Raw genomic sequence first — 10,756 nt, 5'->3', positions numbered from 1 at the left:
AAGGAAGGCATGGGAGGGCAGCTTGGGAGTTCACTGCTGGTGAACAGTGCTCGCTCTCACAGGATGAACAGTGGTTTTCTGCTGAGCTTTAGTATATAGATAATTTCCAATGCTACATGATACGATTGTTCAGCTGATGTTTCAAAATTGTACATACAAACTCTCTTATTCCGAAAGGCTGAATTGATACAAAATTTTAACATAAAATAATAGAGTGGAGATACTCAAATATTCTTCGTATGTGAAATGAAATGCCAAGGGCTCCAGCGACGGTTCTGAATTGTCATAGCTGCAAGTCTTCGAGGCTTCATGTACTTCTAATATATCTCTCAAAACTCTGTTACGTCGTGAAAGCCTCCAATACCACGGCAGCAGACCAGCAAAATCTTTGCTCCAAAATCCAAATGATGGTTGAACTTCGACTGCATTGGCTGTCACATTTGCCTAAGGAGCAAGACTAATTTCCAATTGTGTTCCATAAATGATCATATTGCTTGAAACCTGGCCTTCCGCCTTATCAATCATTGCTCTGTAATCTTCTTCCAACAATCTTCATCTGCAGGTTCAATCACCAAAAGTTTCCGCAAGAGCATGTCCCGTTGTGGAAGTGGTGGAATCTCATGTTATCTCTCACGACAATCTCCCTCCCCGTAACTTGGGATGCACCGCACATAAACGAATGACAGTCTTCACAAATCCTAATGTTCTTCATAATCTTAATGGTGGAAACAGAATCTGTACTGAGTAATGCATACGCTAAAGCTAGCTTTTCACTATGAGACATTAATATACGCGTCTTTTCATCATCTCCCACAGCATAAGCCGCAGAATCCAGGTTAGGCTGGTAGCCATTAGCCAGTAATCTGTCCAGAAGGTCCTCCAACGTCTTCTTAATCTCGGTGTACTCTGGATGGGTTGTTTCACCTGCACAGAACTCGTGAATTACGCCTTTCTTTGTTTCAACCCAACTATATGCAGGTTTCTTTTTCAGACCCTTTTCCCTCATCAACTTCCTCACTCTTGAAACCTCATCCCACCTTCCTGCTGATGCATAAATGTTCGAGAGCACTACATAGTTTCCAATACTATCACGTTCAAGCTCAAAAAGATGGTTAGCAGCAATCTGAGCAATGTCGGGATTCCCATGGGTACGACATGCCCCGAGTAGAGCTCCCCACACGCCTCCATGGGCATCTATTGGCATTGTTTCAACAAGCTCAAGAGCTTCTTCCAAGCGCCCAGCTCGACCAAGTAGGTCTACCATGCAAGTGTAATGATCAGCTGTTGGAACAACATCATAGTACTTCTCCATGGTTGCAAATAACTGCCGACCTTGATCAACCATACCAGCATGGCTGCAAGCTGTCAGCACCCCTATAAAAGTAACCTTGTTAGGTCTTATCTCCGTCGTCAACATCTCATGAAATAATTCTATCGCTGCACTTGCACGACCGTGCATTGCAAACCCCAAAATCATTGAGCTATAAGAAAATACGTTTCTTTCCTTCATTCCCTGAAAAACCTTGAATGCATTATCCAAGCTTCCACACTTGGAGTACATATCTATCAATGCAGAACCCACAAGAACATTTTCAGTAGGCCCAAAACCGGATTTCTCAGCAATGTCCCGAACCCAATTAGCATATTTAGACGCACCTAATTGTGCACAAGCCGAAATGAGACCAACCAACGTAATCTCATCAGTTCCTACACTAGCACACTGCATTCTCTCAAAGCAATCCAAAGCCTCTCTCGGATGGGCATTCTGAGCATAACCGTTAACCATTGCAGTCCACGCCACCATATCTTTTGCAGGCAACCCCTCAAACAACTCCCGGGCTGATTCCATATCCCCAACCTTGGTATAAGCAACAATCAGCTCAGTCCAAGAAACAACATCCCTCTCAGGCATTTCATCAAACACCTTGCGCCCACACTCCAAAAACCCACATTTCACATACATATCGATCATAGTGTTCCCCACATACAAATCCACCACGAACCCACCAACTAAAATCGTGTGGGCATGAATCTGCCGCCCCAAATTCACATCAAGCACATCCCCACAGGCCTTAAAAAGCGCGGAGAACGTAAACGACACCGGTCCAACACCCGATTTCCTCATACAAGTATAAAAATTCAGCGATTCCGAAACAGGTCCTTGGATACTGTACCCACGGATCATAGCCGTCCAGAGAAACGGGTTTGGGTACTTGACCTGTCGGAAGACTAGGAGTGGATACGTGTCCATGGGGACGTCGAGCTTCGTGAGCGTGCGGATGAGCTTAGTGAGAACGTAGCAGCATTGGCCGAGGCCGTGGAGGAGGAGGTGACCGTGAACCGCCTTGACTTGGCGGAGGCCGGCGCATCCATCTAGAACGGCGACGAGCTTGTGCTCCAAGAGCTTCCGCCTCTGCTGAAACTCCGAGAAGATTTCGGCCGGATGTGGTCTGTGCTGGTGAAGCTGTGAAGGTAGAAGCTTGTGAATTGGGACTGTCGAGAATTTGCGAGAAAGATTTTGCATTGGACTATCCGAGCCCTGCTGCTGCTGCGCGCGACTCTGAGAAATGGATATGAAGAAGTGAAAGCCCCGCTACCCAGATAAGACGCTGCGTTTCATGAAAAGTAGAGAATGATTTTCTGACGGTTGGATCGGAATTGAACTTTTATCTCTAGGGGTTAATTACACATACAGCCTTTTGAAGTTTATTGCGTTTTCACAAAATCCTTCAGGTTTTGAACATATCACAAATATTTTTTTGATGTTTTAAAATTATTTTCCAAAACCCCTACACATCTTTCGTTAAGGTTTTGTTAATTTTATGCTGATATTAACGTAAATTAATTTTGAAATAGCAAAAGTAACCTTTTATAGCCATTTCAATTAAGAATATGACATCACACTTGTAACTAAACACCTCGATTCACCAATCTCCTACGTTCTACAGACTTTTAACCAAGCATCCAAATTTATAATTTTCACAGTTCGATCTTGATTCAAAGTTGAAGAAGAATAAATTTTTTTTTTTTTAAATTTTTGGGTCGTTTTAGTTTTTCTTTCACTATTGAATTAAAATTGAATGGTAAGTGATCCCAATTTCTTTAAAGATGGAATAATAATTTGTCAAATAGCGGACGAAAGTTCGATCAGTAGCTAGAAAGATTAAGTTGTATGACACATTGCCCTACAAAACATTACGAACAAGTTTATAAACAAGCTTTTGACAGGGGGTCTATTGAATGAGAAAAAGTTTGGGATGATATGCCAAACCTCGACTATGTCATTGGTACGACATTTTTCACAAAATTATGAGAATCAATCTCACGTCATAAACAAGTTTATAGTGAAATAAAATCACCTAATCCCCTCTACCTTTAAAATATGGTATATTTGTTGATTTGCTAGCCAATTACCCATCTAAAATTTTCTAATTAACCAATTTCCTCTTGAACTTTAATTTTAATCGAATACTCATATGAACTTTTATGGGCTGTTATACAAAATGGTCATTGAGATTTGCATGATCAATAGAAATAGTCCCTAAGATTGAAAATCAATAGAAATGGTCCCTGAGATTGTCCACTATCCATGATTTTAATCTTTCCGTTAAAAACAATTTTGGACAATTTTCAAAGTTTTGTAACTCAATTGTTTCTTAATCAAATTCGACCCATAATTTATCAAAATGAAGATGTAGAATAAGATTATACCTATTTAGAAGCTCAATGGTTGCCGGAGATGGCCGGAAAATAGCCTAAAAGGTGACTGGTTCGACGGAAAACTGAAAAACTCGCCATAAACTGGATAAACTTTAAACGTTCATAACTTCTTCAATACTTAACCAAATCAAGTGATTCAAAAATGAAAATAATACTTCTTGACGAGACGAAGAGAATGGTAACTTTTTCGAAGGCTAACTCGCCGTGGTTTGGTCGGACAACGGCTCGAAAGTGGCTAACTATTTTCAAGTTAGCCACTTTCGAGCAGTTTTTCGGCCAAACCACGGCGAGTTAGTAGTAAAAAAAAATATCATTCTCTTCGTTTCATCGAAAAGTATTATTTTCCTTTTTGAATTACTCGATTTCATTGCGTATTGAAGAAGTTATGAACGTTTAAAATTTACCCAGTTTCTGGTGAGTTTTCCAGTTTTTCCACAGACCAGTCACCTTTCAGGCTATTTTCCGGTCATCTCCAGCAATCATTGGACTTCCAAATAGTATAATCTTGTTCTACGCTTTTTTATCTTCATTTTGATATATTATAGGTCGAATTTGGTTAAGAATCAATTGAGTTACGAAATTTTGAAAATTGCACAAAAAGTTTTTAACAGAATGATCAAAATTATGGATGGTGGACAATCTCAGGGACCATTTCTATTGATTTTCAATCTCAGGGACTATTTTTATTGATCATGCAAATCTCAATGATCATTTTGTATAATAACCCAATTTTTATAAATAGCCAATTCTCTCCTGATGCTGGATTTTAAAAATTTTCATCTAATTTTTTATCTATTTTAATCACAACACATGACTATTTTATCGAGATAAAAAGAAAGAAAAATTGGATAGTGTTATAAATAGGTCAAAGTTAGAGAGATAACCTTTTAGTGAATGGAGTAAAACAGGTGTAAAATGTCACACTAAAACTATAGCACAAGAGGATAACAAATAAAAGACGGAGGAATAGATGATGTTATTGATCTTTTCTCTCGTTCACTTCTACTATATCAATTGATAGTAGTCGGAGTGCTTTATTTATAGAGCAACTCCGTATTATTACATTTTGAATATTTACACCACACCTTTGACAAATGATCTCCACATATCAATATTCTGCCAAGGTTTTCAATGATGTGACAAGGTTTTCAATACCGTGGCAAGGTTTTCAATACTGTGGCAAGGCTTTCAATACTATGGGCATTCATTACCCACTAGTATTTTCAACACTCCCCCTTAAAAGCCCACATATCAACATCAATTGCCTCATTAAAACCTTGCTCGAAAAAACCTAGTGGGAAAAAACTATAGCGAAAGAAAAAAAGTACAACTTTTCATGGATTGTTGATATAATGTTAAATATGTTTATGTTGCCTCGTTAAAATCTTGATAGGAAAAACCCAGTGGAAAAAATCCTAATCGAAGGAAAAAGAGTACAACATGCATGTATCATAGGTGCTCCCCTTGATATGTATCTCCCCCTGATTCCGCATTCTCCAAATTTAGCTGTTTAGTAAGTCAACGTAATCCAATGCTTTGCACTAACCTTTGAAACGTGCATTTTGGTAGAGATTTGGTGAACAAATCTGCCAGATTTTCATTAGAACGGATTTGTCTGACTTCAATAAATTTAGCCTTCTGAAGCTCATGTGCATTGAAAAACTTTGGAGATATGTGTTTAGTCTTATCGCCCTTAATGAATCTTTCCTTCATTTGGGCAACACAGACTGCATTATCTTCATGGATGACAGTTGGATTGTCTGTCTTCGAAGTTAGACCACATGAATTCCGGATATGATGGATCATTGATCTTAACCAAGAACATTCATGACTTGATTCATGTAAAGCAAGTATTTCTGAATGATTTGAAGATGTAGCAACTAATGTTTGTTTGGTTGATTGAGTGTCATGAGATTGTTGTATCTCCATTCTTAAACACATATCCAGTTTGCGAGCAGGCTTTATGCGGATCAAAGAGATAATCAGCATTTGCATATCCAACAAGGACCTGGTCATTTGTGGAGTTCTTTGAGTAGAAGAGATTCATATTTGTTGTCCCACGAAGGTATCGCAATACATCTTTGATACCCTTTGAATGGCGAATTGTTGGAGCAGAACTATAGCTTGCTAACAAGTTAACTGAAAAAGTTAGATCTGGTCTAGTACATTGTGCTAAATACAACAAAGCACCTACTGCACTCAGATATGGTACTTCTGGACCAAAGACCAGTTCATTATCTTCTTTTGGACAGAATGGATATTTCTTAATGTCCAAAGAACGAACGACCATTAGTGTGCTGAGTGAATAAGCCTTGTCCATACCAAATCGCTTCAGAATTTTTTCAATGTAAGCTGATTGATGGACCAAATTTCTACTAGCACAATGCTTGATCTGCAGGCCAAGACAAAATTTTGTTTTTCAAGGTCTTTCATTTCAAATTCACTTTTCAGATATTCAGCAGTTTTATTGAGCTCTTCAGGAGTTCCAACTAGGTTCATATCATCAGCATATACTGCCACTATAGCGAATTCAGAATTGGATTTCTTAATGAACACACAAGGGCAAATGACATTGTTGATATACCCTTCTTTGATCAAATACTCACTGAGACGATTATACCACATACGTTCAGATTGTTTTAGCACATACAATGATCGTCTTAATTTGATCGAGAGCATACCTCGTGGTTTGTTACTTGTTTCAGGCGACTTAAGTCCTTCTAGGACTTTCATATATATGTCAATATCTAATTCTCCATATAGATACGTTATAGATACGCAGTGATGACATCTATAAGTCGCATGTCAAGTTTTTCTGAAACCACTCAACTTATTAAGTAACGGAACGTAATTCCGTCTATTACAAGAGAGTATGTCTTCTTATAATCAATTCCAAGTCTTTGAGAAAAACCTTGTGCAACAAGTCGTGCTTTATATCTTGCAATCTCGTTTTTCTTACTGCATTTCCTTATGAATACCCATTTGTAACCCATGGGGTTTACACCAGGTGGGGTTTGGACTACTGGTCCAAAAACATTCCGTCTTTCCAAGGAATTTAATTATGCTTGAATTGCATTTTTCCACTTAGACCAATCCTGTCTTTGTTTGCATTCATCAATAGAGCGAGGCTCAATATCATCACTTAAGATGATTTCAGTGGCTACTGCGAATGCGAACATATCATCGATGATTATTTCATTCTGATCACACAATTCATTTGTACATCATAATTTATAGAGATTTCTTTGCTTCTATGTACTTCTGTTTCTTCAGTGACATGTGTCTCATCAAGGATATTTTCTTTTTCTAGAATTCCAGAATCATGAATTATGGATTTATCATTCATTTTCTCTTCCTGAATGATTTCATTGGGATTCAGTTGTGCCATCGACTTTCTCTTTCGAGGGGCTGAATCTTTTAAACCTCGGGGTCTACCACGCTTCAGGCGTGCACCAGATTAATTATTCGCTGCCACTTTATTTTGTCCAACAGGGACATTAATTCTTGCAGGTGCATTTGCAGTTGGTATATGTGATTTTGTCACTCTTATAACATTATTAAATGCATCTGGCATTTGATTAGCAATACTTTGAAAATGAACGATCTTTTTCACTTCATTTTCACATTGAATGCTTCGATGATCAAAATGAGACAAGGTGGGAACAACCCATGTCAGCTTTTTCCGTTCTTCTGGAACGATCTTTTTTCCCCCTAACGACGGGAAGACTTTCTCATCAAAGTGACAATCAGTAAAACGAGCTGTAAACATCTCACCTGTCAAGGGTTCCAAATATCTAATGATAGATGGTGAATCAAAACTCACGTAAATTCCCAATCTACACTGAGGTCCCATTTTAATGCGTTGCAGCGATGCAATAGGCACATAAACAACACAACCAAAAACTCGTAAATGTGAAATGTTTGGCTAATGTCCAAACATGAGTTGTACTGAGGACTATTGATGGTTGGATATAAGTCTCAATTGAACTAATGATGCAACATGTAAGATGGCATGTTCCCATGTAGAGACTGCCAATTTGGTTTTCATAAGAAGAGTGCGAGTTATTAACTGAAGTCGCTTGATCAATGCTTCTACTAAACCATTTTGAGTATAGGAATTGACTTAATGGGATAATCTGGGAACTGTGCTCGTAATTTAGTTATTTGAGCAAGAAGTCTCGCAAAAGCTACATTTCGAGTAGACAAGAGACAAACATGTGACCATCGAGTAGATGCATCAACCAAAATCATAAAATATTGAAATGGTCCACATGATGGTTGAATAGGCCCACAAATATCCTCTTAAATTCTTTGCAGAAATGATGGGGATTCAGCACAACCTTTAGTTGTGATGGTCTAATTACCAAATTCCCTTGAGAACAAGCTTTGCAAGGGTTATCATTTGAGATAACAATGTGTCTGCTCACTAATGGATGTCAATTAGAGTTGGTAATGATCCTACACATTATGGTAGATCCTGGATGACCTAGACGGTCATGCCAAAGCATGTAAACCTTTGAATCAATGAACTTCTGGTTCATGACAGTATGTGATTCAATTATCCTTATATATGTATAATACAATCCACTTAACAAACCACGCAACTTCTCCAATATACGCTTCTGGGTATCATTGGAGGTAATGCATAGATAATCCACATTTAATGCACTTTTCGTTTCAATGTGGTATCCATTTAAACGTATGTCTTTGAAACTCAACAAATTTCGAGTAGATCGAGTAGCATACAATGCATTCTGTATGGACAATATTGTTCCATTTGGTAACATAATCTGAGCTTTCCCTGACCTCAATTACATCTGAAGGTCCTGATATTGTTGTTACCCCTACTCTTGTAAGTATTAAGCTCGAGAAATACTTTCGATCACGAAGTATTGTATGCGTGGTTGCGCTGTCTGCAAGACAAATATCTCCACCATTTCTCATGTTCTGAGAATGACCATAGTTTTTATCCATGCTCTCTAAGTAAGAGAATCAGAGCTAAAAGTAAGTTATAACAATAAATTTACATGCCACTTTTATTGAATCTGAAATGCTTTTAAACTACAAGTTCAGCATAATAAAAGTACATCAATGATTCAATCGGACTGGTATACTTCATTTCCTCTTTCCACAATAAAATTGGAACATCTAGGTAGGTTGTGTTCAACTGTTCTAATAAGTCAAACATTGGATCAGGTATATCCATTGGTCTAGCCTGATCCAAAAAATTGGTCTCAACACCCTTCTCCTTGAGGGAGGCTTGATACAGATCCACTAGATGTTTTGGGGTACGACAAGTACGTGCCCAATGCCCATTGCCACCACACCTATAGTAGGCTCAAGTACGTGCCCAATGCCCATTGCCACCACACCTATAGTAGGCTCCTTCAGAGTTCATGGGAGCATTGTTCATATGAGCTTTGCCTTTGTGGCAATTTACATTTTTGAAGCTCGGGCTTGAATTATGCCTCGGAACCTGATTGTGAAACTGAGGATGTGGCCACATCTTCGTTTATTATTATCACCACCAGAGGATGTGGCGTTCACTTCGAGGGAAGCAGCATTTACTTCTGGGAATGGTGCAGATTCAGTAGGTCGGGAATGATGGTTTTTCATCAGGAGTTCATTGTTCTGTTCAACTACTAATAGCACATATATCAGCTGGTTGTACTCAGTGTAGTCCCACGCTCTATACTGCTGCTGCTGTAGGAGCACGTTAAAGGCATGAAATGTGTTGAAAGTCTTTTCCAGCATATGTTCCTCAGTAATGGTATCCTCACAGAGCTTCATCTGAGAGGTAATTCTGAACAACGCATAATTGTACTCTACCACTGACTTTAAATCCTGAATCCTCAGATGAGTCCACTCATAGCAGGCCCTTAGAAGAATCACTGTTGTCTGGTGATTGTATCTGTTTATCAAGGTATTCCAGAGAGCTAACGGATCTTCAACCGTTAAGTACTCACTCTTTAGCATCTCATCAAGATGGCGACGAATGAAAATCATGGCCTTTACCCGATCTTGAGAGGATGAGCTGCTCTCTTCCCTGATGGTATCTTCAAGATTCCCTGCTTCCAGATGGATCTTGGTATCCAGTACCCAGGTCAGGTAATTCTTCCCGATAATATCCAGGGTAGCAAATTCAAGCTTCGCCAAGTTCGTCATTTTCTTTTCTGAAAAAAAATGAGATGTGTAAGAACTTGTAATAATATGTATTCTGGAGGAATATAATGTTAGAACTTCTGGTTCTTACAAATTTTTCATTTTGATCTTCAGGCCAAAATGATAAGCACTCGAAACTTCTGGCTCGAGATTTTCAGGGTGAATGAGAAGGGCGATTGTACCGCATCATTCTCATTGAAATAATGTAACATAGAATGAGCGATTATTCCCCACCTCTCAAGCAGTAGGAAAATTTAAATACGCAGAGCAGAGTGGACGATTATACCGCACCACCTAAAATTGCAATGAAATTAAACAGCAAACAAATTTAAATATGCAGGGTAGGGTGGATGATTATACCGCTCCACCTAAAATTGCAATGAAATTAAATCTGCAGTCCAAGATAGGCGATTATACCGCACTGTCTTGGATCGCAGTAAGAATAAATTTACAGTTCAAGATGGGCGATTATACCGCACCATCTTGGATTGCAGTAAAATTAACATAAATAAACACTAGGTTAGTAATCAATATCCAAACCAAACAAGAAATCAAAGATGTATGTAATCGTTAGGTTGAGAACTAAGAGCAGACATGGAGCAAACAGTTCGTCGCGAGGGTATACCGCATAGTTGAGGCAGAGGAAGAAAATGAACAGTAAAAACCTTAAAGGAAACATTTTTTCTTTCTTTCGTTCGGCGAAGAGAAATGAGAGAATAATTATATTTAGAGACTCGTGCTGATAACGTGTTATAAATAGGTAGAACTTAGAGAGATAACCTTTTAGTGAATGGAGTAAAGCAGGTGTAAAATGTCACACTAAAATTATAGCACAAGAGGATAACAAATAAAAGACGGAGGAATAGATGATGTT

General features: G+C 38.5%; 1 protein-coding gene across 1 annotated transcript; it reads right to left on the bottom strand.

Annotated features, from left to right (window-relative positions):
- Positions 1 to 63: 63 nt before the first annotated feature.
- On the bottom strand, positions 64 to 2,539 carry LOC125479589 (pentatricopeptide repeat-containing protein At5g44230). The gene has a single exon (XM_048589095.1). It carries the CDS (start codon positions 2,522 to 2,524, stop codon positions 569 to 571), a length of 1,956 nt encoding a protein of 651 aa, XP_048445052.1. The 5' UTR covers positions 2,525 to 2,539; the 3' UTR covers positions 64 to 568.
- Between the last annotated feature and the right edge of the window lie 8,217 nt (positions 2,540 to 10,756).

The sequence above is a fragment of a genome, unplaced genomic scaffold, assembly GCF_019419815.1.
Source record: "Pyrus x bretschneideri cultivar Hongxiangsu unplaced genomic scaffold, Pyrus_bretschneideri_v1 Contig1, whole genome shotgun sequence".
In the NCBI taxonomy this organism is placed as follows: Eukaryota; Viridiplantae; Streptophyta; class Magnoliopsida; order Rosales; family Rosaceae; genus Pyrus; species Pyrus x bretschneideri.
Note: the sequence above shows the minus strand (reverse complement) of the source record. Positions and strands in the feature narration are given on the sequence as shown.

Bases quoted from the DNA above. Each gene is read 5' to 3' on its own strand.
- LOC125479589 (XM_048589095.1), bottom strand. From the start codon at position 2,524: ATGCAAAATCTTTCTCGCAAATTCTCGACAGTCCCAATTCACAAGCTT.